The 27,391-nt window shown below is 48.9% G+C and overlaps 2 protein-coding genes across 7 annotated transcripts in view; one reads left to right on the top strand and one right to left on the bottom strand.

The window, feature by feature from the left end:
• si:ch211-14k19.8 overlaps positions 1-4,862 on the top strand; it is a 14,889-nt gene extending 10,027 nt beyond the window's left edge. Inside the window, exons 6-10 of the mRNA XM_042341158.1 lie at positions 439-601; positions 1,303-1,494; positions 1,751-1,944; positions 4,290-4,440; positions 4,744-4,862. Coding sequence (XP_042197092.1) covers positions 439-601; positions 1,303-1,494; positions 1,751-1,944; positions 4,290-4,327 — 587 coding nt within the window. The 3' untranslated portion in view covers positions 4,328-4,440; positions 4,744-4,862. The remainder of the gene's footprint in view (positions 1-438; positions 602-1,302; positions 1,495-1,750; positions 1,945-4,289; positions 4,441-4,743) is intronic.
• Positions 4,863-6,531: 1,669 nt separating this feature from the next.
• LOC103186648 (trinucleotide repeat containing adaptor 6A) overlaps positions 6,532-27,391 on the bottom strand; it is a 42,026-nt gene continuing 21,166 nt past the window's right edge. Inside the window, exons 4-22 of one of the 6 annotated variants that reach the window (XM_042341019.1) lie at positions 23,870-27,019; positions 19,461-19,667; positions 18,604-18,764; positions 17,888-17,971; positions 17,062-17,110; positions 16,809-16,951; positions 15,883-16,050; positions 15,322-15,459; positions 14,380-14,499; positions 14,210-14,284; positions 12,896-13,313; positions 12,071-12,223; positions 11,317-11,496; positions 10,176-10,316; positions 9,932-10,039; positions 9,197-9,415; positions 8,686-8,756; positions 8,337-8,476; positions 6,532-7,815 (exon numbers count right to left, since the gene is read on the bottom strand). In XM_042341019.1, coding sequence (XP_042196953.1) covers positions 7,446-7,815; positions 8,337-8,476; positions 8,686-8,756; positions 9,197-9,415; positions 9,932-10,039; positions 10,176-10,316; positions 11,317-11,496; positions 12,071-12,223; positions 12,896-13,313; positions 14,210-14,284; positions 14,380-14,499; positions 15,322-15,459; positions 15,883-16,050; positions 16,809-16,951; positions 17,062-17,110; positions 17,888-17,971; positions 18,604-18,764; positions 19,461-19,667; positions 23,870-27,019 — 6,095 coding nt within the window. In that variant the 3' untranslated portion in view covers positions 6,532-7,445. The remainder of the gene's footprint in view (positions 7,816-8,336; positions 8,477-8,685; positions 8,757-9,196; positions 9,416-9,931; positions 10,040-10,175; positions 10,317-11,316; positions 11,497-12,070; positions 12,224-12,895; positions 13,314-14,209; positions 14,285-14,379; positions 14,500-15,321; positions 15,460-15,882; positions 16,051-16,808; positions 16,952-17,061; positions 17,111-17,887; positions 17,972-18,603; positions 18,765-19,460; positions 19,668-23,869; positions 27,020-27,391) is intronic. The other 5 variants (XM_042341020.1, XM_042341023.1, XM_042341021.1 and 2 more) reach the window with 5 other exon arrangements.

The following is a 27,391-nucleotide window of genomic DNA, read 5'->3' as shown; positions in this document are numbered from 1 at the left end:
TGTTAGTTGATTAACGGATCGCTTTTCCGGGGGTAATAATCCCTTAAAAAAATAATAATTTGGTCACTCAATCCACGGCGCTATTGGAAAAGAGAAGGGAGTTTCTCTCTCTCCCAGTTTCCTGGGCAACAATCCCCCAAATAAAACTGGTCCCTCACTCCACAGTCGTGTGTGGGACACCGCTGTGCACAATTGGCTGCCGCGTTTCACCCACAAAATACAGTCACTACACTTTACAGTATATTCTGTGAAGCGCTTTGTGACGTGTGAACGATGTGATAAGGCGCTGTATCAATAACAACAACTTGCATTTATAGAGCGCCTCTCATGCAGGGTAGCGTCCCAGAGCGTTTCTCAAATGCAAGGATCATTATTATTATGATTAGGATTATGATTATGAACCTAAGCCTGTGTTGATGGTTTGCTGGTTCTTGGCAGAGCGGGGGCTGGACCTGTGTGGGACACTGTTCTCCTGCCCGCCCGGGTTCAGCTGTGTTCACACCGAGGCCGGGAATGTGACCTGTACGTCGCTGTGTCACCAACTTTACTGTAAGAACAGTGGCATCTGCTCTCACAGCCACCAACAGCTGCCACTGTGCCGGTCAGTAACTGCCACATTTCCCCGCACAGAGACTGATAGAGAGACTGAGCAACAGTGAGACTAAGAGAGAGAGACTGAGAGTTGGAGACTGAGAGAGAAACAGTGGGAGAGAGACTGAGAAAGCGAGACTAAGAGAGACTGAGAGAAAAATAGAGGAAGAGAGAGAGAGGAACAGAGGCTGAGGGAGAAACAGAGAAACACAGTGACTGACAGATGCAGAGAGACTGTGAGTGAGGTGTGTGTAGGAGTTGGGGTTGGGGTGAGGTGTGTGTTGGGGTTGGGGTGAGGTGTGTGTAGGGGTTGAGGTTGGGGTGAGGTGTGTGTTGGGGTTGGGGCGAGGTGTGTGTAGGGTTTGGGGTTGGGGTGAGCTGTGTGTCAGGGTTGGGGTTGGGGTGTGTGTAGGGGTTGGGGTTGGGGTGAGATGTGTGTTGGGGTGAGATGTGTGTAGGGTTTGGGGTGAGGTGCGTGTAGGGGTTGGGGTGAGGAGTGTATAAGGTTTGGGGTGAGGTGCGTGTAGGGGTTGGGTGAGGAGTGTGTAGGTTTGGTAGGTGCGTGTAGGGGGGGTGAAGTGTGTAGGGTTTGGGGTGAGGTGCGTGTAGGGGTTGGGGTGAGGTGCGTGTAGGGGTTGGGGTGAGGTGCATGTAGGGGTTGGGGTGAGGTGTGTGTAGGGGATGGTATAAGCTGCTGTGGTTGTGTTACAGGTGTCCTGTGGGCAGTGATTACTGGTATATGGGCTCGAGGTGTGACCACCGAATGACACAGCAAAGCCTGACAGGGATAGTGTGTGGGGTTGTCCTGGCGGTGGCTGTGCTGCTGGGAGCCGGAACCATCGCTGCTCTCAGGAGGGTTAAGAACCTGTTGACGGAAGCCAGGACAGACCAGACCCAGAGCAGGTGAGACATGACCCTCAGCCCGTGATGTTCCGTCACTGACCATCAACATGCGTGTACATGTGGAGTGGTGGTGGTGGGGGGGGGCGGTCGGGGTCAACACACTGACCTTTTACCTCTAGCACTGGGGATTCGGTTCCCCCCGGACGCTTGTAACCCTGGGGACAGTGTGAGGGGAGAGGAGGGGGTGTCAGAGCAAGTGGTGGGGGGTGGGGAGGGGTGGGGGAGTTGCCCATTAACCCTCTTATCTTCTTCGCAGTTACAGACGTTTCAGCCGTTTTGATGACCTCTCGGTCCATGACTGGTCACGCTCTTGGCTGAACTCCACCAGCTCCCTGGACAATCCCGTGTTCAGCCGCTCGGACGAGTTTTTGCACCTGCACATGCTGGACAGCAGCTACTACAGCGGCCTCGACCCCTTCTCCAGTGGCCTCCACCCCCCCACAGACACAGGTACCAACATCTCACACAGCTTGGAGCTGGCAGGGAGGGGGGTTATTGTCTTCCATGTCTGTCTACACATCCACACTCGCCAAATCTGACAGCTATTAATAATATTGTCTCAAAGCACTTGACAGAGTATACTGTAAAGTGTAGTGACTGTATATTGTGTGGGTGAAACACAACAGCCAATTACGCACAGCAGTGTCCCACAAACAGTTATGGAGGGAGTGACCAATTTTAATTGGGGGAATGGTTGGCCAGGACACCAGGAGAGGGAAACTCACTTCTCCTTTCAAATGGGATCTTTAGCGTCCACCTGATCAGGCAGACGGGGACCTCGGTTTAATATCTACTCCATAGTTCGTCATTTCTGACAATATAACCCCCCCCCCCCCCCCCCGGCTCTGTAGTGGAGAGTCAGCTTAGACTTTTTGATTCCAAGTTCCGATGTGGACCTCAAACCCAGATCTTCTGACTCAGAGGCGAGAGGCTACCACTGCTGCAGGTTAAAGGGGCTGATCTGTTTGAGGTGTTTAAAATGATAAAGGGATTCAAGAAACTATTGCCTCTGATGGGTGAATACTGAACAAGAAACATCATCTTAAAATTAGACCCAGGCCATTTAAGACTGAAATCAGGGACAGTTTTTCACCCAAAGGGGAGTGGGAATCTGGAACTCTCTCTCTCTCTCTCTCTCTGCCCCAAAAGGCAGTGGATTATGGCTGGACTGAAGTGTCAAGACTCAGGTGGATAGATATGTGTCAGCACAGCACTAATCTGGGCGGGTAATTGGAGTTGAGGTGCAGATCAGCCATGATCTTATAGAATGGTTGAACATTACTTTGAGGGGCTGAATGACCCACTCCTGTTCCTATGTTTGCTATGTTCCTGTTTGCTATGTTCCTATGTTTGCTATGTTCCTATGTTTGCTATGTTCCTATGTTTGCTATGGGCCAGGCTGATTCACTGTAAAGAAACAGCTTGATATTTTTGGCTCAAGTGTGTGAATTATTATCATTATCTCATCCCCTCCACCCACACGCTGGGTGACAGTTATGGGCAGGACTATTTTCCAGCTTCCTGCGAGCCCCCCACCCTCCCCCATCCACTGCAGTCTGTGATCCCCCGGGAGCTGTTATGTTGACCTGGAAACTTTCCTGTTTAATCCTTTAATCACTGTCGCGGTTCAACCCCCGCCCAGGGAACACTAAACTAATGGAACCGATAACCTCAGAGGAGCCCCTTCTCCCCACCCCCCCGCCCTCCTGCCCAGAGAGAGAAGCCAGGATGATATCCACATAATATTAGTAATAATCCTTGCATTTGATACAGCGCCTTATCACGTCGTTGAAACGTCTCAAAGAGTTTCACATAGTTATTGTAAAGTGGATTGATTGCATTTTCTGGGCAAAACGTGACAGCCAATTGCGCACTGCTGTGTCTCAGACAGTCGTGGATTGAGAGAGAACTTTTTTTTTGTGAGGGATTATTAACCCTGGAAAGCAATCCCCCCAATCCACCCAGAGTCTGTGGTGCTGGACCATCCAATTTTCAAGACTGAGGTGGATAAATGATGATAATAATACTTTTTGTCAGGTTGACGTATCAAGGGATACGGGGCAAAGGTGGGTAATTGGGAGTTGAGGTAATAATAATAATAATAATAATCCTTGCATTTGATATAGCGCTTTTCACGTCGGGAAGACGTCCCAAAGCGCTTCACAGAATATACTGTAAAGTGAATTGACTGTATATTTGTGGGCGAACGCGGCAGCCAATTGCGCACAGCAATGTCCCACAAACAGTCGTAGATTGAAAATGACCAATTTATTATTGTTTTTTGGTTTTTGGAGGGATTATTATTAGGCTCTGTGTGGAGTAAGGAAACTTGCCCAAGGTTTCGCCCTGCCTGGAATTGAACTCAGGTCTCTCGCTTGCAAAGCGAGTGCTCTAACCACTGAGCTACAGGACAGTCGTGGATTGAGAGAGAACTTTTTTTTTGTGAGGGATTATTAACCCTGGAAAGCAATCCCCCAATCCACCCAGAGTCTGTGGTGCTGGACCATCCAATTTTCAAGACTGAGGTGGATAAATGATGATAATAATATTTTTTGTCAGGTTGACGTATCAAGGGATACGGGGCAAAGGTGGGTAATTGGGAGTTGAGGTACAGCTCAGCCACGATTTTATAGAATGGTGGAACAGGCTGAAGGGGCTGAATGTCCTCCTCCTGTTTCTATGTTCCGGGGAGCAGGGTTTGCTCGCGTACGCGCTCCAGATCTGTCAGCGATACATCACCGCTCGCCTCAGGTCACCCCCAGCCCCTCTCTCATCGCCGCCTCCTTCCTTTACAGTCTGCGGACGGTCCTGGACCTCAGTGACGGGAGCGTGACCGAGCGTGGCGACTCCGGCCAAGCCAGCGCGCTGTCTGTCTCCAGCTGGCCTCCAGAGCCCGGCCCCTGGGCACCGCTCCACGCTCTCTATCAACTCCAGCTCCACTCACCGGTTAGTGTCTCTCTCAGTGCCTGGCACTTGCTATTATAACAATCTCACAGCAATGTGGATTGGTGGATCGCTTTTCCGGGGGTAATAATCCCATCAAAAATTCACTCAATCCACGACTGTTTGTGGGGACGTCGCTGTGTGCAATTGGCTGCCGCGTTTCGCCCACAAATAGTCAATTTGGAACGTCTCGAAGACGTGATGAGGCGCTAAATCCAATGCAACAATTATTATATTGTTAAACCTGCGAGTGGTTTAATTTGTAAGTTTATATACTTCTCCATTCTTTCTTCCCCTCGGTCGCAGTTCAAAGCCAGGAGGCCTCGCTCTTACTTTGAGGGGATGGAGCTGGTGAGCATGGAGAGGAACTGGACAGCTTAGCCCCGGAGAGAGAGAGAGATGCTGACTGCCCCCCTCTCCCCTCCCACCCCCCCCAGCCTGGCTGCAGTGTTTTCCAAGGTTTGGGTTGAGGTGGAAACGCCACACCCACCCACACGATTTATTTCCATGTTTATTTTGTGCTGCACAGAAACAATGAGTGATGCACTCTCTCCGAGGCTCGACCTCCAGTGAGCTGTCCCACGCATTTCCTCTGGGATGGCTTTGGACTGGATGCCGTCTGCTGCCTGACCTCTGCCCACCAACCCCCTTCCCTTCCCCCAATGGGAGGGCGGTTACTGTGGGAGGAAGAGACGCCGGGCAAGAAGCCAGCAGGTGGCCAGAGGAATCAATACCGCAAAGCCTAGAGAGTCCAGTAGCTCAGTGGTTAGAGCACTCGCCTCGCAAGCGAGAGACCTGGGTTTGATTCCCTAACAGGGCGAAACCTTGGGCAAGTTTCCTTACTCTACACTCTGTTTACCCAACAGTAAGTAGGAACCTGGCTGTTGGTCGGTTGGTGGATCGTTTTTCCAGGGATAATAATCTCTTCAAAAACAATTTGGTCGCTCAATCCACAACCGTGGGACACTGGCGTGTACAATCGGCTGCCGCGTTTCACCCTCACAGTCTATTCTGTGAAGCGCTTTGAACACGCCTCAAAGACACAATAAGGCACTTTTATCAAATGCAAGGATTATTATTATATATGATTATCAAGAGACAGTACAACAGACAGAGAAGGGAGGACACCTCGATGCTGAGCAGCCAAAAACATCATGATTTTTATTAATATTTGGAGAAACTTCATAATTCAACAACCAAATTATACATTTTACAATCACATTCTATTTGTAAACAGTTAAAAAAGCCACTGACTTTGCTTTGCATCTTAGGACAGACAGTTATAGAGAAGGCAATGAAATGGTGGCGGCTTGCACTGTTAAAATGGTATCCGTGTTTGCGTCTCTCTCTTGCGCGCGCGATACAAATAGGAATACCCTTTATGGCAAAGAACGAAACAAAAAAAAAATGTAATAACTCGTCTTTTTTCTTCTTCTTTGTAAAACTCTTAATACACAACAACTTTTACATTAAAACTTCTTACAGATAATGAACGATGATTTCTGTAAACCACGGACCCGGTTACAGCAAAAATGCATAGTTAACAGATCTCAGCTTCACGGGACAACAATTGGGACATGGGGACGGGCGGGGGTGGGGTTGAGGGGGTGGGTTTCACACTATTAGCCATAAACATTTAAGCCACTCAAATGGGAATATAAAGGAAAAAATAAATGTATATACCACTACGCATGTCAGCAAACCAGCTTCACTCACTAATAAAAAGACAGCGATTTTCAAAAGCAATGTGTAGAGTTGCGGCTTTAAGCAGTTAACTTGGCAAAAAGGGGGGAAAAGAACATCAGGAACCTTTACAGAGCAGTAAGTTATTTTCAGTGCTAAAAAGTCGGGAGTTTTCCTACAATAACTAGCAGAAGTTTCTACTTGGGGGAACTATTTCCTGAGAACCATGCTCTTCTTGTTTCAGGATATAGAGGAATAGAAAACAAAAGAAACATGGTTAAACACTGTTCAATATTCCCAGAGATAGAAAACATCTTCAATCCTCAATAATTGGGGGTTTATTTTCGGTCAATTTTTTCCTTTTTGAATTTTTTTTTGCTTTTTTTATGTGTTTTGCTTTATTTTTTTTGAATTTTTCTTTTTTAATCAACGATGGAAGAGTAAACATTTTTTTTCCCTCAAAATGTCTGTAAACAAGAGGGGCGCACGCAAACCTGGGCACCTCCCCCAGAGAGAAAATTCAAACGAAACTGAAAAAAAAAGCTCTATTGAAAGTGCTTTGTACCCTTTTGACTGGCCGGCCGGGCCAGCAAGGTCACACCTTAACTGACCAGTGTCACGTTGCAGGTAACTCTTTAGTTTCAAGTTGGGTAAGAACAACAGGTCGGTGCAATACTTGGGGGTTTTAATAACTTGTAAGTCAGTCTGAGAACTTGATCTTACTCCACAATACCACAATAAATTCGGTACACATCAAGGCATAGTAAAAGAGCACACTTTCCCCTCCCTCTCTCCCTCCCGCCCCTCCCTCCCCAGCCCATTTTGATTTTAAACAGAGCATCCTTGAGTAAACATTTCCACTTGAACCGTGATCTCTCCCCCCCTCCTACTGCCAATCGGAGGGGGAGTGGTTGGTTCTCAGTGCAAAGATAACAGCTCTGTACTCTCAACATCATCAGCAAACAATACCGAAGAGAGAAAAAAAAACTTTTGGAATTCAAGGAACAAACCTGGTGAGTGAGTGCACACGAACTAGCTCATTCTAAGCAGTTTCTCTCTTGTAATGGATAGCACTATTTGGAAGTATAAATATATACCTTTTTTTTCACATTTTCTTTCCATATTGGCCTGCATGATTCAAGTATTAAAACTGATATGTCCTGGGCTAAAACAAAGTGGAAATAAAGGTGCAGAACGGAACATTTCCACACGCGACCCCTTCCTTCCTCTCCTTCCCTCCCTCTCTGCAGACGAAAAGCCCATTTAGTGCTGCTTTTCAAGATCGTTTTGAGGTCACAGTTTAAGTCACGAGTATGTATACAAGTTCATATGGATTCTCCACCACCAAGGTGGTCGACGGGGAGGAAAGCGTTGATGGGGGAGGGGCTGCCGATGCCCCGGGTCTCGCTGATGCTCGGGGACCCCCACAGGCTAGTGGAATAATTGGGGGTCCCCCAGAGAGAAGTGCCGTGCAGCTCCCCCCCGCCCCCCGCCAGCCCAGCACTGTTCCAGTGACTGAGATCGTTGCGGTTGGAGAAGGGGTGAGAGCTGTCCATGGATCCCATGCGGCTCTGGCCGGATCCCAGGGATTGCCAGCCCGGAGAGGGGGTCAGCGACTGGCCTTGTGCAAAGAAGCGATTAATCTCGTCTTCACTGGCAAACTCGGCAAGAATGGTAGTGTTCCCTAAAACACACCTGTCAGTGAGAGAGAGAGAGATCAGCGTAGTTCCATCACCAGCAAACTCAACACCCCTTCCCGCAAGAAACCGGACCCATAGTAATAATAATAATGATAATAATCGTTGTATTTGATGTAGCGCCTTATCAGGTCATTGAGACGTCCCAATGAGCTTCACAGAATATACTGTGTATTTTGTGGGCGAAATACGGCAGCCAATTGCACACAGGGGTGTCCCACAAACAGCCGTAGATATTTTTTTTGAGGGATTATTACCCCCGGAAAGCGATTCACTCACCAATCAATTAAAAACCGTGTTCCTACTTACTGCTAGGTAAACAGAGGCGTGTGGAGCAAGAAAATTTGCGCAAGGTTTCGGCCGGGAATCAAACCAAGGTCCTCTCGTTTGCGAGATGAATGCTCTAACCACTGAACTACAGGACTCTATACGCCGGGGCAACCTTGGATGCTACGGAAGCAGATGGGACCTGGCAATGCCCTGGAAAGTTCCCCCCCCACCCCACCGATGAGGACTTACATGTGCAGAGATTTCTGTGCCTTGGCTGCCTCTTCTTTCGAGCTGTAACAGACCAAAGCATTTCCATGGGGCAGGTTCAGGTGGAATGTTATCAGCGGGCCGTGCTGCATACACAGTGTCCGCAGGGTGGAGCCATCAATCTGCAGGGACAAACCACATGGTCAGAACTTACAGAGAACGAGAGCAAGCTCAACACTGACTGAATCTCACACGCACACCCCACCACCCCACACACAAGGTGTGAAGCAGATGTCAGCCCACCTCCAAGGGGAAGGGCAGACACAGTGTGAAAGCTCGCCTGGCTGATGTGACCACCAATAAACTGTAAGTGGCCACTGGCTGAGCTTACCTGAGGCGTGAGGTTTTTGAGAACAAGCCAGTTGGTTATTCTCCCTGAGCTGATGTCACCCCAGCTTGGACCTGGGTAACACAAACAAAACGATCAGGTTAACATGGAGACAACGGTCTCACTTTAGAAGCCACGTATTTATCCACATAAAGGTATTTTATAAATATGTATATTTATCATATAATTGTGCTGCCGCGTTTGCCTACAAATATGCAGTCACTCCATTTCACAGTAAATCCCATGAAGCGCTTTGAGACGTCCTTCCGACGTGATAAGACCAAATGCGAGGATGTTTATAATAAATCTTTGAAAGATAATAGATTGATATGCACACACACATACACACGCACCCACATTAAAAGACTGATGCGCAATGCTCTTAAAAACATGCATTCATATAGTGACCCTCATATGGGGTAGCGTATCGGAGTGCTCTCAGGCAATGCCAGGCTACCTGCTCCTAAGGCTCTCTGTGTGAGGGTCACTTTGCCAGCCTGGCGGCTGCACTTACCGGGGGTGTATCTGGACTCGGAGTTCCCCCATCCCACCCCCAGGCGGAGCGAGCTGTTCCCCCAGGAGTGGGAAGGCTTGTGACTGGTGAGCCCCGGGGGCGGGCGGGACGGAGCTGTAGTGTTTTTCGGAGGCAGCGGGACTTTCCACAGCTCGTGAGCCAGGGAAGTGTTGGTAACTGGACCAGGAGACCATGTGGATTTGGGGTCACCGATTCTGGCTGTGAAGTGAAACCACAAATAAAAGAAAGTCAATACATGATAATAAAATAATAATAATAATTTGATATAGCGCCTTATCATGTCATTTGAGATGTCTCAAAGCGCTTCACAAATAATATACTGTAAAGTGAATTGATATATATATTTATATAATTTTGTTGTTTTTAAGGGATTATTACCCCCGGAAAAGCAATCTGCCAATCAACTAACAACCGGGTTCCTTCTTACTGATAGGTAAATAGAGGCGTTTGGAGTAAGGAAACTTGCCTCACGTATTGCCCTGCCCGGGAATCGAACCCAGGTCCTTTCGCTTGCGATGCGAGTGCTCTAACCACTGAGCTACAGGACTGCACAACAAAAGATTACATTAAAAACAACAAGATTAGAATTAGGTTTTCCAAAGTCAATATTTGTGCTCAAAATGAGTTTGAAAAAAATGAGCGTGCATCAATCCAATGGGAAATGAAACAGTGCACAGTCTCTCACTGGTGGCGAGACTTGGGGCTGTGTCTGACCTGGAGTGCTTTGTGCTGTACTGCTGAGGGAACTATTGTAGCTGGAGGCACCAACAAGGGACCAGGCACTAGTTGAAGGCAGCGTGGTGTTCATAGAGGACGATGACCCTTTGGGAAACAAGGCAAGAGAGAGTTAGAGGTATCAGACAGTAAAATACCCACCATCACAGTCTCTCTCTCTCTCTCTCTCTCACTCACACACACACACACACAAGCAGAAAGAGCCACCAGAGATAGCACCTACCGTTGTTCCTGTCCCTGAGGAGGTCGAGATCCCTGGCGGTGGAGATGGACAGGCCAGTCATCACACTGCCGGGAGTGACGTAAGGGTCAGTTTCAGGGTCAATGTTTTGATAACCTTTCCAAGGTTCACCAGGACGAAATTCTAGCAGGAAAAAACACACACACAAAAGCGGTGAAGCTAGGAGAGAACAAGTGATGGATATAGAACAGCAAAGGCCAGCCTGCCAGTAGGCTTCCCACTCACACACACAGCAGCCGGCTGTGTACAGACAAGCTGACAGGAGCGCTTGACCCTGAACCAACAAGTCTCTCATCCACACGGCTCACATCAGTTTCTAACTGACAATAACATACAAGGTTCCTGAGCTGAACTGCAAAAAAAAAATTCAAATGGCAAGTACAAGGGATGAGGGACTTCAACTATGTAGAGAGACTAGAAAGGCTGAGATTATTCTTGTTAGAGCAGAGAACAGCGAGGGGAGATTTAATAGATATGTTCAAATTATGAGGGGTTTTGATAAGAGTAAATAGGGAGAAGCTCTTTCCTCTGGCAAATGGGTCGGTAAACTATATTAATAATAGGTAATCTACATAATCCTTGCATTTGATACAGCACCTTATCATGTCTTCAAGACCATCTCAAAGCGCTTCACAGAATACACTGTAAAGCGAATTGACTATATTTTGTGGGTGAAAACGCGGCAGTCAATTGCACACAGCAGTGTCCGTCCCACAGACGGTTGTGGATTGAGTGACCAAATTATAATGATTTATTTACGAATTTTGCAAGAAAAATCAAATTGAAAGTACAATTGATTGTTGTACGAATTGTTGTACTTACTATCAAGGCTGAGAAAACAACAGAAATTGGAATAAACGTTTGACGAAGGATTAGGACAGACAGACAGACACAGCAGCTAAATAACCTGAAATAAAAATAGAAGTCACTGAGAACGCTGACCAGGCATCATCTATGGAGAGAGGAAAATGAGTTAACGAAAGGTCATCGACCTGAAACCTTAACTCATTTTCCTCTCTCCATAGATGCTGCCTGACCTGCTGCGTGTTCCCACTGACCTTTGTTTTTAATGTCAGATTGCCAGCATCTGTGGTGTTTTGCAGTATTAGCTGAATAACCTTACCTGGTGGCCAATTAACATTGCTAGAGAGCTTATCATTGGGCGATTTGGCACTGGGCCAGCCATCTCCAATGGATCCCGGAGGGCTGACCAAGGAGTTACCGGAGAAGTCAAAGTGACCAAAAGGAGATTCTTCAAGCAACTTGCCCGACGAACAAATACTAAGACCACTTGAAGTAGCACCTGGAGATGGAAAATCAAAACTGCTATAATAATAAATCATAATAATCCTTGCGTTCGACACAGCACATTATCACATCTTCGAGACGTCTCAAAAGCACTTCACAGAATATACCGTAAAGTGAATTGACTGTAATATTTAGTGTTAGACAAGAGAGTGTATGTGGTGTGAGGGGAGGGTGATAAGAGTAAGTGCGTGTGTGTGCGGGGGTGTGTGACAGAGCGAGCGAGTGAGAGTTATATTAAACATTGCAGAAACGGAAATTAATTACACTTCAAAACGTTTGTGCAAATTTCTACCAGGTTCCAAGCCTGCTGTGCTCCCAGGAAATCTGTACAGGTTGTTCAATGATCACATGCAGTGTTGGTGGCGTTACATTGGAAATGTCAAGGTCATTTTAGAACAGCAGCAAATGATATTTACACAGCGCTTTCACATCAGGAGGACGTCCCAAGGCACTGGACAGTCGAGGATTTGCACCCGAGCTGGGGTTATCAATACCACCAATAATAATGGTAATATTAATGAACTATATTAATATTATTTAAAGAATCTGTATCGAGCTGGGGTTCTTACCATGTTTGCTGGAGTTTTGATCTAGAGACGTATTAACAGGAAGGGTCTCCAAGGCAGTCCACTGTTTCAGTCGGGACTGTTGTGATTGTGGCTCTTTCAGGTTAACAATACTGCCGAAATCCAGGCTGTTTACATTCAAGTTGGGATTCAAGCCTGAGAACAGAAAGCAGCTTCGTTAGAAGTAGCACAAAGCAGGACCCAGCAGGGAGTCCCCTCCCCCTTTCAGCAGGCAACACGGACAGCGACTGGCTTATTACTGAAGACGAATGACAGTGGTTAGACTTCAGTACTGTCACAGCCGGGTGCAGTGCAGACCTGAACTCTGGCGTTCCAAGGCAGACTTTCAGTCTTTCTTTTAACCCCCATCAAATGATTATTTATTACCCCCTGGAAAGCGATCCGCCAATCCACTCTAACAACTGGCTTCCTACTTACTGCCAGGTAAACACAAGTTTCGCCCCAGCCGGGAATTGAACCCGGGTCCTCTAGCTTGCGAGGCGAGCGCCTTAACCACTATGCTACAAGACTCAGTGCGTACAGCTCAAGGCCTGGGCTTCTTCACACGTCCGCCAGCAAACAGACCAACAACCACGCACAGTACTTACACACCGGCCTGTGCTGAAAGCCGCTGAGCCACAGCCACCACCCTGAAGGCCTTAGCAGAGCAGGAGCTTCGAACACAGTTGCACCGTGCTATGTAACATCAGAGTGAGAAAGAGAGAGAGAGAGAGAGAGAGAGACTCACGGCCCCGACTGGACTCAACCTTGCGGGTTCCCCGGGGCGCACTGGCAGAGTAAAGCTTAGACAAACGGATGTGTATTCACCTCTTGACATAGACCTGCTATCTTGATTGACAGGCTTCCTCGTCGACCGCTGATGGCTGGGCGAGCCAGGCAGGTGGCTGTTTTGGTTACACAGGGGCGGGCTAAGGAGGCCGGGGCTGCAGTCGGTAGGAAACATTTTGGCCATGGAATAGTCTAAGGGCATGTGGGGGGCATGAGCAGCCTCGGGCTGGCCTGGCCTGGGTCGGGGAAACCCACCTAAAGGGTAGCTGCTGTAGGAAGGCAGCGAAGGCGGCTCTTTTGTCTGCAGCTCGGGAGGGGTGGGGGGCATGAGGTTCTCCAGGAAGGACTTCACCGAGGGCTGATGCATCGGCTGAGGCTGTGGCTGCTTCATCAGGAGGCTGGTGTCCATCTGGCGCGGGTGTTGCAGCATCTGTTGCACGTTGAACACACGAGCCGCCTTAACGTGTGAGATAACACAGCAATGTCAGTGACAGGAGCCGGCCAGAACCAGCGAGGCAACTCCACTGGGTTATTACATCACAGCACATCCACAACCCTCAATTTTTCCCGTCTTTTACAGTGAGAATATCATCATAAGAATAATCCTTGCGCCTTACGTCGTTGAGAAGTCTCAAAGCGCTTCACAGGATACAACAATAATCCTTGCATTTGGTATCGCGCCTTATCATGTCTTCCAGATGACTCAAAGCGCTTCACAAGATATACTGTAAAGTGAATTGACTGTGTATTTAGTGGGCGAAATGCAGCAGCCAATTTGCGCACGGCAGTGATCCACAAACAGCCTCACAATGGAGCGAGCGACCAATTTTATTTGGGGGATTGTTGGCCAGGACACCAGGAGAGAAACTCCCTTCTCTTTTCAAATAGTGCCATGGGATCTTTAACGCCCACCTGGACAGGCAGACGGGACCCTATGTTTAAGGTCTCATCCGAAGGTCGGCACCTGTGACAATTACAGCTCACCCCAGAGCACTGCGTTGGAATGGTTACAAGGACAACGCACTGAAGAACGGAATGCACACCCTGCCAACTACCGTCATCGCACGCTGTGCCTGAGTGTTTATAACCAGGCCACGGGGCAGATGTTAAGCCACAGTTACAAAGACTCCAGATAGCGAGAAGTGATCCAGCAAATAATAACAACAAAATTACATTTATGTAGTGCCTTTCATGTCGGGAGGATGTCCCAAGGCGCTGGACAGACAGAGTTACGGATCCGAACTGAGGATCAGGGTGGGGGAGGGCAAGGGTGGGGGGGAAGCAGGGAGATTGAAAGCACGGTCGAAGAGGAGCGTCTTGAGGTGGGTCCTGAAGGAGGAGGGCAGTTGGTACCTGTTCTGGAGACTGGCGGAGAGGGCCCGGCATGTTCCGTACGTTCTGAGCCTTTTGCTGTTGCAGCAACAGCCGCTGGCATTGGGGGAAAGAGAGAGAATAAAAATGAAGCCGCTTGTAGCCGCTGCGGAGAGGCACAGAGCTCGCAGTCAGCGTAGCGACTGACGTACCTGGAGCTGAGAGATCTGTGACAGCTGGTTCAGCATGGCTACCTGCTGGGGGGCAAAGTTTAATAGTGCAGGGTTCAGGCCCCCGTTGCCTGCTGTGTACTTCAGTAATGATGCTGGAACCTGTCAGAAGGGATAGAGGATCAGAGTTAGAAACCAGGCGAGGAGCTAATAATCCATTGTGGGTTTCAAGAGGGAAGTAGATAGGCATTTCCCCACCCTATCAATGTAGGTCAGGCCTTCAGTCTCTGCCCCCACCCTTTGGAACTCCATCCCACAGTCCCTTCACCTCGCTCCCTCCTTTGCCTCCTTCAGGGCATGTCTCAAAACCCTCCTCTTTGACCACACTTTCGGTCAACCTCCTACCCCCACCTTCCCTGCCTTCCACTCCCTCCTGATCCCAACCCCCAGCTCGGGTCCAAGTCTCCGACTGCCTAGTGCCTTGTCATGTCCTCCCGACGTGAATGGCGCCGTGTAAATGTAACCTGTTGCTGCTGTGATACAAGAACACGTAAATGGGTAATGGGGATAGCGACGACAGTGGGATTAAATGGGCAGTCTACTCAAATCCTTGCAGATTAATAACCAGGATAAATTACAAGCCTGAGAGCACAGCACGGGCTGCAGAGAGGTGAACATGGTTAATTGGGAGTTTTGCTGGATTATCTGTGGTGGGGGTGGGTGAGGGGTGGGGGGGAAGGTGTGGCAGGAGCAGGCCTGATGAGCTGAATGTCATCCTTGTTCCCACTCCCTATTTGTAGGGAAAATGGCTGTGGAAAATGAGGTGTTGCTGCCCTCTGGTGGTAGAGCTCCTACATCTTGCCCTTGCTCCCCACCCCCCAAAGCCCCCCACACCAAAACGCCATCAAATCCAGCAAACAAATCCCAAACGTAACAGCACAAACACTCCCCCCCCACCCCATGGCACAGCCCAATCACCAATACCTGAGGGGATAATAATGGAGGAGGCACTTGAGTGCGGAGATTAGGCTGAGATGAGTTAAGAGGTTGTGCTGGAGGCTGTTGCATCCCCCTGGCTTGTGCTGCTGCATTGCTGCCGCCATATAGGTTCGGATTGCCATTCTGCAAAGGAAAGCAGAGAGTTAGTGGGCACAGCTAGCTGGGCTCAGCGACCACCAGCCTACAGAGTTCAGCACAACCAGGCTATGTGCAGACAGAGCAACACACGGGAGGAACACACAGATCACATACGCTGCCCAAAGGGTGAGGTGGATAGATGTTTGTTAGGTTAGGGATGTGTGTGTGTGTGTGTGTGTGTGTATGTATGTGTGGTGCGATGTGTGTGTTTATGTGTGTGGTGCGATGTGTGTCTGGTGTGTGCGATGCGTGTGTGGTGTGTGGGTGCATGGGCAAACAACAAAGAAAAAACAAAAGATTTTTTAAAAAGGGGTGAAAAGAAGAAATTGTGCTGGGATTTGCTGTAAGTGAACACAGTTGCAGTGGGAGCCTGCGAGGAGGCTGTGGAGTGGTGATTGCCAGGCTTACCTGTCGGCCAGGGTTCCCGGTTTGCATGCCCAGCCCCATTGAGCCCATGGCCTGATTAGGTAGTGCACTGTTTGAGGGGAGCAGCTTCGTGCTTGGTGTGGACATGTATGGTAAGGTTTGGGGCTCCTCAGCTAGCATGCCGTCTTGATGTGACAGAGACAAAGACAGCTGGACAGTAGTAAGTTCAACAAGTACCCAGACACGAACCGGTGGTGGGGACACAAGAGGGTTGGAAAAGGCACACACGCAGAGCAGAGCCCACAGCAGAGGCAGCGGTGGCAAGGGCAGAAACAAGAGAAAAAACATGGGGTTAGTTAATAGCTAGCTGACAAGGACAGGCACAGTTATAGGCAAGACTCACCAGCCAACACAAACAGCTGCATTGTGTACAGCCCAGTGGCAACCAGGAATGTAAACCACATAGTGCACACAAAACAAGCAGCAAACATCATAGCACAACACATTCACAAACATAGAAGCAAAGTGATTTTCAGGCTGCTCTACAGATAGCTGGTCTAGTCTTGCTCTCACCCTCCCTCGCTCCCTTCTTAGCTGGAGTTAGATTAGAAGATCAGCCATGATTGAATGGCGGAGCAGGCTCAAAGGGCCGAATAGCCTACTCCTACATGTTATGTTACTCCCCTTCCCTCTTCTTCCCCTCATTTGCCAGAGTAACTCTTATAAGTTTTGACATGATAAGGCACTATATCAAATGTTATTATTATTAGTGCCAATAATAGTACCCCCCCCTCCCCACCCCGAATCTCATTATAGTAGAATCCTTGTAGCGTAGTGATCAGCGCGCTCATCTCACAAGTGTCTCACAAGCCTTCAATCTCACATTGTGCCTCCTCATACACAAGCTTAGTCTCTCAAACTCGCACAGAAGCTAAGCAATTCCTCTCTGTACAATGAGCAAAACTGACCTTATCATAGTAAGGATTGCGATCCATGGAAGACTCTTTGGAAATCTGGGGGCGAGAACCCGGCCCTTTCCCGATAATGCCAGTATATTCGCCAACATTTAGTCCGTGCTTGTCCAGCTCCAGTCTCTTGTCTCTTAACATACCTAAAAAGGGGGGATAGCTCATGGATTTGTTTCCCACATCGTTTGTTTGACTTGTCTGAAAGCTGATAACGAGAGTAAGGAAGATGAATTTATTATCAACGCCATCTTACCCACAGGAAGATCCATCTTATTGCTCTTTGCTTCTTCAACAGGGTCCCTCTGCAACAATAACACAAAACATTCAGAATATAAAACTAACAGAAAAATAATCGAGGAACAATAACAAGCCTCGGGAAATATCTAGACACGTGTGCTTCCACAGCACAATGAAATCCAAATCCCCGCTATTAGACGTAGCCTCAACCACGATGTAAGGTTTGAACCCAGAATAGAATTCAGCCCGTAAACCCATAAATCAGCCTCAGCGGTATAGAGTGGCTGTTGGCTGCTCAGCATCGCCAGGACGCTGTGCTGCACTGAAGGCAGGAGTCACTGGGACCAGTTAATCAGCACCAGAAGTCTTAAGTGTTATCGGTGTCCTGGAGTCCGTCCTGACCCCACATTATATACAGAACTTGATGCAACAGTCATCAGAGTTATATACAACTCAGTCCTTCACTCCAACTCGCGACTAGAATCTGGCTCATCTGGAAGCAAAAACAGAAGTGGCTGGGAATATTCAGCAGGTCAGGCAGTATCTATGGAGAGAGGAAAGTGAGTTAATGTTTCAGGTTGATGATCTTTCGTCAGATCAGAGATGAAAGGTCATCGACTTGAAACGTTAATTCACTTTTCTCTCTCCACAGATGCTGCCTGACCTGCTGAGTGTTCCCAGCCTTTTCTGTTTTTATTTCAGATTTCCAGCAGCTGCAGTATTTGTCTTTTGTTAATCTGGAAGCAAACTGGAAAAGATTCAAACTGCAGCAATGTCCAGTATGTTTGTGTGTGTGGGAGAGAGAGAGAGTAAGAAGGCTCCAGGTATCCCTTTGTACTCACAGCAAATCCAATGTTTGAGAATTGTTTCATTAATTGGTTCATCCATACTTCCTCTGTTTTGTTCCCCATCTTCATTGTTCCCTGCTTAAAAAAAGAGACACTTCATCAGCTAAAACCTCATACACATTACGAACACAACCTGCACATTACACACAGGTCATGATCTACACTATCATAACCGCCTTAACTCAGACACATCCACTTTCTGCTTCCTCTGCTCTCACAACACATTAACTAGTTCAGAGATCAGCAGCAGGTGAGGGGGCACCGAGCACACATCCCCCCACTGCATTACTGCTGCCCCGCTGGCAGAGACAACAACAAATTATATTTCCACAGCACCTTTCACGTCGGGAGGACATCCCAAGGCGCTGGGACATCCTCGTAATTAATGTGGCAGTGATGGTAGTGGAACAAGTGCATTGCAAAAACACGGTTAATATGTCGGAATCACAGAATCATACAGCACAGAGGAGGCCATTCGGCCCACCGTGCCTGTGTTGGCTCTTTGAAAGAGCTATCCAACTATTCCCCTCTCCCCCGCTTTTACCCCATAGAACTGCACATTTTTCCTTTTTAAGAACCTATCCAATTCCCTTTTGAAAGGTATTATCAAATCTGCTTCCACCGCCCTTTCAGGCAGTGCATTCCAGACATAAGATGAAAACATACAGTTCATAATTCATCAAGTTGGCACCAAGACCCATGAGGCCTACCTTTTGCGCCATCTTTTTTGCTGCCCAGTTTGTAGCGTTGTTGTCCTGTGAGCCATTGTTGTTCCACATCACATCTCCCTCCTCCTCCTCCCAGCTGGAGTGCCGGGTCCCTGGCACAGACGCCTCCTCGGCACACCAGCCATCTTGCATAGGTTTGGGGCCTGGAAAGAACAGAGCATTAAAGCCAAGCTGAGCTGATGTTAGACAGCATCAATGTTGGCTTGCACTATCTGGACTTTGCTTCTTTCCCAGCAGCTCAGCCCTCAGCCAAGTCACTCACCTCAGATGCCTGAACAACTACCAACGGCTCTATAAGTACTTCATGGACATCGGTTAATGGCATGCAACGCACACAGAAAACAGTTTTGCTGCAATTAAACCCCAGTATAGACGGACAGATTGCCTGCCTGTGTGTGCTGACTGCCACCTACTATCAGATTGATGAAACAAGTTCAATTTGTGGGTGTTGATGTTGGGCAGTCAGTTTCTCCCTCCAGAGAGGAATGACACCAGTGCCAGAGTGCAGGCCAATTGCTTTACCCCTGGATCAGAGAGGGTAACGGGAGCAAGGGGGGAAATCAAAAGAGTTGTTCAGGTCATGTATGTGGCAGCATAGAGTTTACAGCAAGTGTTCATGAAGAAAGGCTGCATGCAATGAGCAGAGTGAGGATTAACAAGTAGCACTTACAACCAGAGTGCCAACTGATGTTGAACACAATGGCTTGTCTCGATTAATAGCAAGTCACACCAGTGCTGGCCTTGGGGAAACTGAACCCCGAGGCCCTGCCCACAATGACTTGTGCCCAAAGTCCAATAGTTGTACCGGTGTTAAATTTAGTAAGAGGGAGGAGGTTTACCCGCTCTGTTTGTAGTTGGTGGGGCAGCGGGAGTGTTGCCCCAACCAGAGGTACCAGCACGGTCATTAAGTGACTCTCCCCAGCCGGATGATCCGGTGTCCATGGGCTGTCCCCAGGCTGCGGTTCCATTGTCCATTGGCGCACTTAGTGCGGACGAGTCTCCCCAAGCCTCTGGCTTTGTCTGAACGCCGTAAGACTCTCCCCAACCTTCAGTAAATAAAAGGAAAAACAAAAAAAAGCCCAGTTGATATCCTTCTGAAGACGAGACACTCGGTACTCATGGACCGAGTGGTGAGTGGATCATGGACGGTATTTTAGACATAAATGTCTCACGACTCAACACAACAAGCGGGAAAAGGCAGGTCACCCACAAAGAGAATATTTTCCACGGCCTGTTCACTAAAACGTGACACTCCATCTGTTGCTTCCCCCAAACCCCACAATGGATCTACTCTTCATCGAGGTTCCAGCTTCATTTCCCCCTCCCCTCCGACACTGTGCTGTGCACTGGAGCATTGCACCAATAACAACTACAACAACTTGCATTCGTATAGTGCCCAGCTCATGCAGGGTAACATCCCAGAGCTCCAACAGTAGATGAAAGGTCAGTCAACAAGAAAAATAACTTGCATTTATATAGGGCTCTTCACGCTAGACGGCATCTCAGAGTGCTTTAGTCTGGGAACAGAAGGGGCTTTGGTAGGAATTGAAGAGTCAGATGGATACCTTCTTGCTTTTATCCTTGTTCTAGTCTTCCAGTGTCAAGCCCCACCAATTCACAGTCTCGACCCTCCCACTGTTCCCCCTCCATGTAACCCCTTCCCCTCTCCAACATGCCCCTCCCTGCGTTTAATGTTGCATTGAGTGCAATCTCTATAGCAGCCACTTGGTGCCACTATTGTCCAAGTCCTTCCTGTATGAACACGATCAGTTACGACCACAGTAACAGACGTGATTAGCTCATCACAAAGCAAACCATTTCTCCACCCAGGACTATCATAGCCACTCAACAGCAGCCACTATTTTGTCCCCAGGCTGTGGAAAACGATCAATTACCTTTTACAGACATATTCTTCTGGAAAACCTTTCTTTCTCTTCAGATAATTTCTTGGATCATTTCTCCTGCACCTTGGAACTCCAGCATCTCGGAACCCGGTGCAAGTACCAGCAAAGCCACGGGCATCCACTGTCCCACGGGTAGAGCAAAACTGACCTCTCTACTCTCAAGCCACCCACACTGGGACTCTGCTATTCCAATCAATGAAGCAAACCAATGCCCTCGGTCTCCGCAGCACATCAGTTACCAATTTTCATCAATTCCAAGAGAGCCCTTAAAATATTAATCATCACCTAAGCATTAAGCTCCTTTGCAAAATGAACTGGTACCAAGACTTCAGCCTTGTCACAACGGCAACATTTGGCAGCGACACACAATGACGCCATTTAGTGTGTTGCCTGAATAATAGCTTTGTACAAGGCACTCGTTCTCTCTCCACAGGCTGCAGATAATCCAGAACTCTGCAGCCCGTGTCCTCTCCCGCACCAAACTCCGTCACCCCATCTCCCCCGACTCCACTGGCTCCCTGTCCTTCAGAGGATCCAGTTCAAGACTCTGATCCTCACTTACAAAGCCCCCCATGGTCTCGCCCCATCCCGCCTCTGTGACCTCCTAACCCCCTACCAACCTACCAACCTCCGCTCAGCCGGCTCTGGCTGCTCCACGTCCCCAACCCACCCGCCCCACCATTGGCAGGAGAGCCTTCAGCCACTCTGCCCCCAACCTCTGGAATTCCATCCCCCAATCACTCCTCCTCGCCTCCTCCTTAGCCTCATTCAAGTCCCGCCTCAAAACCCTCCTCTTTGACCATGCCATTGGTCACCCCCTTCCCCTCCCTTCTCTCCCCCCCCGCCCCCCAACCCCAGCTTGGGTCTGAAATGCTGTACGCCTTGGGACATCCTCCGGACGTGAAAGGCACTATACAAATGTAATCTTGTTGTTGTTGTAGTCTATTCCTACTCATTGTAATAACAATCCTTGCATTTGACATGGAGCCTCATCACATCTTTGCAAGATGTCTTAAAGCACTTCACAGGATTTTTCGCTGCTCAATGTCTTGTTATTGCCCAAAGGTTGCAAGAACACCCAGGCACCGTCAGTCAGGTTTATCTGATGTATAAATGAATGGGAACAGTAACCGGAATCCTGCGCTGGGCAGCCCCGCGATAGGAACCAGAAACTGAGGGAAGGAATGATCGGTGCTGATAACAGTAATAAGAATCCTTGCATTTGACATAGTGCCTCGTCACGTCTTTGAGACGTCTCGAAAGCTTCACAGAATATACTATAAAGTGCCTAAATTGACTGTATATTTTGTGGGCGGAACGTGGCAACAATTGCACACAGCAGTGTCCCACAAACAGTCATGGATTAGTGACCACATTATTATTGCTTTTTTAAAGAATTTTTTTTTGAAGGGATTATTACCCCCAGAAAAGCAATCTGCCAATCAACTAACAACCAGATTCCTACTTACTGCTAGGTAAACAGAGGCGTGTGGAGTAAGGAAACTTGCCCAACCTGCCCGGGAATCTAACTCGGCTCTTCTCACTTGCAAGGTGAGTGCTCTAACCACTATGCTACAGGAATCCAAAAGTACTTTTTAACCAAGGCACAATCAGCATCAGATCTCCCTCAATTTCCTCTAAGGTAAGCTCTATCTCATCCACGCACGTCTATTTTTACCATCTATTTATTTGTAGGTTTTACAGAGCAAACAAAATGCACCGTTGCAACATTGACCAAAAGGTCACCGAGCTGAACGTTAACTCACTTTCCTCTCACCATAGATTCTGCCTGACCTGCTGAGTGTTCAAAGCATTGCCTTGCTGGCTTTCCCCAGTTCCCCTTGTGAAACTCCTGCTCGGATAGTGAATAGCCTTCACCCTCAACTACCTAACCATACACAGACTGTAACATTCAGAGCTTTGGCCAAACAGTGCATTGGGAGCATTGACATTCATCTGTCTCTGTCTTGTCTACAACTAAAGGTGACTGACTTTCCTTGGTTGACAGTCCAGTAGTTAACACAACAAACATTTTTCAAACTGTCAAACTTTCACCATTGGCTTCAGGTCACATGCAAGCTGAAGGTCAGTCACAGTGGACATTTCCGGACAGGCGTCCCCTCCCATGAGCCCCAGAATAAACATCCTTTAATAATACAAGCATCAGTGAACAGCAAGCACCTTGGGAGTGAGTCTCAAACTCTGAGCACAAACATCTACAAATGCACAGAGCGAACTGTCTGAACACTTAGCAGGTTCTGGTCATCTCTAGAGGGTTAGAAAGTTAGAAATATTTCTCCAGCAGCACTAGAAAGTGAGATCAGACTGGTCATTTGAGTTTCTTTAAACTGCTAAAAGCCCACACGTGTTCGGTCAGGGTGATCCAACCTTTCGGCTGTCGCAGGCCGGAAGCCCTATTTGAGAAATGTCCGCGGGCTACATAAGTAATAATAATACTATTGCAGCGCTTGAATCCTACTTAACTAACCGGCAACAGTAAATCTCCACAAATGGTTTCTCCCCCGCCTGGTCACCTGCAGGGAACCCCAAGGCTCCATCATTGGGGATGTCATCCCCAGACACGGAAGCAACTTCCACATGTATGTGGATGACACCCAGATCTATTCTCTTCCTCCAGATGTGACTCCAAGTTCACTGATGTCCTGTCAGCTTGTTTAACGTACATCAAGACCTGAATGAGCGCAAATTTCCTGCAGTTGAATGTCGGCAAGATGGAAGCTCATACTCGTTGGCTCCCATCAACGTCTTCTCTCCTGCGGGTCTGAACTCCTCAAACTCCCCAGCCTGTCCCTCAGACTCTCTGAACTAGTGCCAACGTTGGCGTCAGGTTCCATCCCCAGCTTTTCTTTCTACCCCACATCTATTCCCTGACCAGGACTGGCATCCTCCCACCTCCACCACATTGCCCTCCTCCATCCATACCTCACAACAAAAGCTGCTGAAAAGCTCGTCCTCGCCTTTGTCACTTCCCGGCTGGACTTTTCCAATACCCTCCTCGCTGGTCTCCCCAGCTCCATCATACACAATGTTCAACTAATTAACAACTCTGTCACCCGGATTCTCATCCGAAGAAAACTCCGTCCCCCCATCATCCCAAACCTTTCCAGGCTCCACTGGCTCCCAATTACTGAACACCTGCTGCCTCTGCTGGGCTGGCTCCGACCTCCTGTTTGTCCTTCGTCCCCTCCACCATCGGTAGCCATGCCTTCAGCCACTACCCCCTAAAATTCTGGAACTCTCTCCCTCAATCCCTCCACCTTGCCCCCTTCCTCCCCACTGTCAAATGCCACGTGAACCACCCGGCCATAGGTAATAAAACTCACCACTGCCACCGTTCTCCTTGCTTGGCATGGTACTCGGCGCTGGCATCTGCTGTGGTGGCAACTGCTGCACTGGTGGTGGTGGTGGCTGCTGCAGTGGTTGTGCCTGCGCCGCTTGGTCTGAAGCGTTGCTGCTGCTCTGCACGTTTTTGTTCCACATGTTCACACCCCTGTAGTTGTACTTGTTTGGGTCTCCCCAAGCCGAAGTCCCATCGTCAATCTCTATTTTGCGACGGATAGACTCTGGAGAAGGTTCCTCCCAGCCTGTGGGCTCGTCTTCCTTTGCTGGGGCCGGGCCGCTGTGCCAGCCGGGAGCGGGTTTAGCTGTGGTGGAACCTGGTCCCCAAGAACCATTGCTGTTATGTTGCTTGTTCCAATCCGGAGAGTTGTTTGGCTTAGCTGGCTCCCCCCACCCTGGGGACGGAGTGGGTTTGCCTGACTCCCCCCACCCTGGAGATGGAGTGGGTTTACCCGGCTCCCCCCACCCTGGGGATGGAGTGGGTTTACCCGGTTCCCCCCACCCTGGGGATTGAGTAGGTTTGGCTGCCTCCCCCCACCCTGGGGACTGAGTGTGTTTGCTCGGCTCCCCCCACCCTGGGGACTGAGTGGGTTTGCCCGGCTCCCCCCACCCTGGAGATGGAGAGGGCTTGCCCGGCTCCCCCCACCCTGGGGACGGAGAGGGTTTGCCAGGCTCCCCCCATCCTGGGGACTGAGTGGGTTTGCTCTGCTCCCCCCACCCTGGGGATGGAGTGGGTTTGACTGACTCCCCCCACCCCAGGGACGGAGTAGGTTTACCCGGCTCCCCCCACCCTGGGGATGGAGTGGGTTTACCCGGTTCCCCCCACCCTGGAGATGGAGTGGGTTTACCCGGCTCCCCCCACCCTGGGGATGGAGTGGGTTTACCCGGTTCCCCCCACCCCGGGGATGGAGTGGGTTTGGCTGCCTCTCTCCAGCCATTTGTATGATTGGGGTTTGAATTGTTGCTACCTGCCCACGTGCACGAGCCAGAACCTGGCCTGACAGGCTCACTCCAGCCAGCCACAGACCTATCACCATCACTATCCCTATCCCTTTCCCAGGCACCCGAGTTCGCCTTCTGTGGCTCCCCCCAGTGGCTAGTTCTTGAATTCTCTCCCCATCCATCACCTCCAGACATGCTCCAACCTTGGTTAGATTTCTGTCCGTCAGTCCATCCCTGTTTGACCTTCTCCTCCTTATTCCCTCCCCACGTTTGATTGCTCTTGACCATTCCTGTAGCAGCAGAATTATCTTCACACCCCCCTTGACTGCTCGAGCCTTTGGTGTCTCCCCAGCCTGTGTTACAAGAGACTTTAGTAGGCTTTGGGTCCGCCCACCCAGATACTGATGAGGTATCATTACTGTTTGGGCCAGGTCCATCCCCCCACCCACCTGAGTTTGAAGTCTGGGAAACGTGACCCCCCCAGGCCTCTGTTCCAATGTCAGTCTTACGATCACTCTTGGGTGATGGTTCAGTGTCCCAGGCAGTGTTCTGTCTGATTGGAGTCTGACCCCAACCTGTGTTGCAAAGGACCCGTGGGTCCAAGTCAGTTCTACTCAGAATACTTTGGGCTGACCCTGGTTGGTCAGGTTTCCTTTTCTCACCACGCCTGCCTCCCGTGCTGTTGGCATCCCCACTGCCTACGCTCGCCCGGTCGTGGCGACTCCCAGTACTCTCTGTGCTCCCTTCACTATCGGCAGTACCTTTGGCCCATATATTGTTCTGTTCGTTCAACTGTGATGTACTAGAGTTCTGACCACAAAGAGTATCATCTAGACTTTTCCATCCATTTGATCCCTTCCTATTACCATTTCCATTTAGACCATTATTGGAATGATTGTTAGGCAGTTTGTTCCATTCCCCGTTTGAGACATTAGTGCCAGTGTTTACATTAGTTGCTAGGTTTCCACCCCAGACTCTTCGAGTCCCTCCAGAGCCCATACTGTTCCCTGCTCCCCATGCTAGATTGTGGGAGTTGACCACACCGGATTCCCAGGTGACCCCTCCTCTATTGCTTCCCCCATTACTTTTGTAAGCGGTACTCCCCGATCCATTAATAGAAGATTGTGCTGGAGTTGCATTCACAGTGTCGCCACTAGCTTGCCCCATGTTACTGCTCAGGCATTTATCTCCAGCGTAGTTAGTGCCAGATGTGCCCCAAGTCGCATCATAAGTCCCACTGTTCATTCCCTCACTGATTCCGCCATTGCCAAGCTGAGAAACGGAAGTGCCATTCGTAGCTGAAGAGGCCTGAAGCTGAGATGCATTTACTGTGCTCATTCCCAAGGGTGCACCCCAGGCTCCAGGCCCCGCCATTTTAGGCAGTTCACTTGTCTGCATTGAACTAGTAGAGTTTGGTAAGCTAGAGGTCAAAGGGTTAGTAGTGTTATTTGGTCCATTCATTTCAGTGTTAAGGTTTTGAGGTTGTCCACTGAATGAAACCTTCCTTGTACCATTAACTTCTGCATCAGAATTCTCCTGCACTGCTCCCCAGGAGGCATGGGAAGATAGTCCCAAGTTAACACTCGCGTTATTCAGCATTTGACCTACAGTGCTACGTTGTATATTGGTGCCTGAATTGCAACCTGCCACAGGTCCTTGCACAGGGTTTACTTCGTTTTCCAACACCGGCCAGGCACCCAAGTTGGCATTTGGATTCAGGGACCCACTAGCTGTGGAGCCCAAGCTGCCCCAAGCATTCAGTTTACCACGGCCATTTTCCAGTTTGCCATCTAGGTTTTCTGCAAAAGCCTGGCATGTGCTTGATGAAGGGCCACGGGATCCACCCCAAGACCCATTAATACTTCCGTTTCCTACATTATTGCTGACGTTTCCAACCACAAACTGGTTGGATGATCCATTTCCGTTGGCTGTTCTGTTGCCATCGCCATCACCAACTGTGCTCCCTGAAGCCATGATATTAAGGTTCTTTTCCGAGCCAGAGCTTGAGGCAGAGTCAACGTCCATGCATTCTGAAGCCAACTCAGGGTCGCTGCCAGTGATGGAAGGCCAGGCTTCCTTATCAGACCTATCTACAATAACTTTATCCCAATTTGTAGTGGAGTCACTGGTAGCGGAGACAGGTGCCCAGTCACAATTTTCATAATGCGACCCCAACCCACTGTGGTTTAAATCTGAAACAGAAAAGAACATGAACGTTACATTCTGTCCACATTTCAATGAGCTGCTTTTTAATACACTGTCATTAATATTTACTAAACATCACTATTAATCCTCAGCCTGCTGTCAGGTCTACAAGATCCCAGTCTTAGAGGCAAAGTGAAGTTGAAAAACTAGAATTTATCTATTAGAGACCCGGCTTGTAATAGGACTGACCCAAATGTAGGCAACAAAGCAGACAATTTCATTAGAAATTGAAGACTGACTTATTTTCCATTTTGCACCTTCCTTATCCTAATCGTAACTTTGACTACTTCCACCTGTTGTAACTTTCTAAGTTTAAGACTAATCATTGTCCTTTCCCAGTTCTTCCTGTGTTCACTATT

Source organism: Callorhinchus milii, unplaced genomic scaffold (assembly GCF_018977255.1).
Source record: "Callorhinchus milii isolate IMCB2004 unplaced genomic scaffold, IMCB_Cmil_1.0 Scaffold16, whole genome shotgun sequence".
NCBI classification, from domain to species: Eukaryota; Metazoa; Chordata; class Chondrichthyes; order Chimaeriformes; family Callorhinchidae; genus Callorhinchus; species Callorhinchus milii.
Note: the sequence above shows the minus strand (reverse complement) of the source record. Positions and strands in the feature narration are given on the sequence as shown.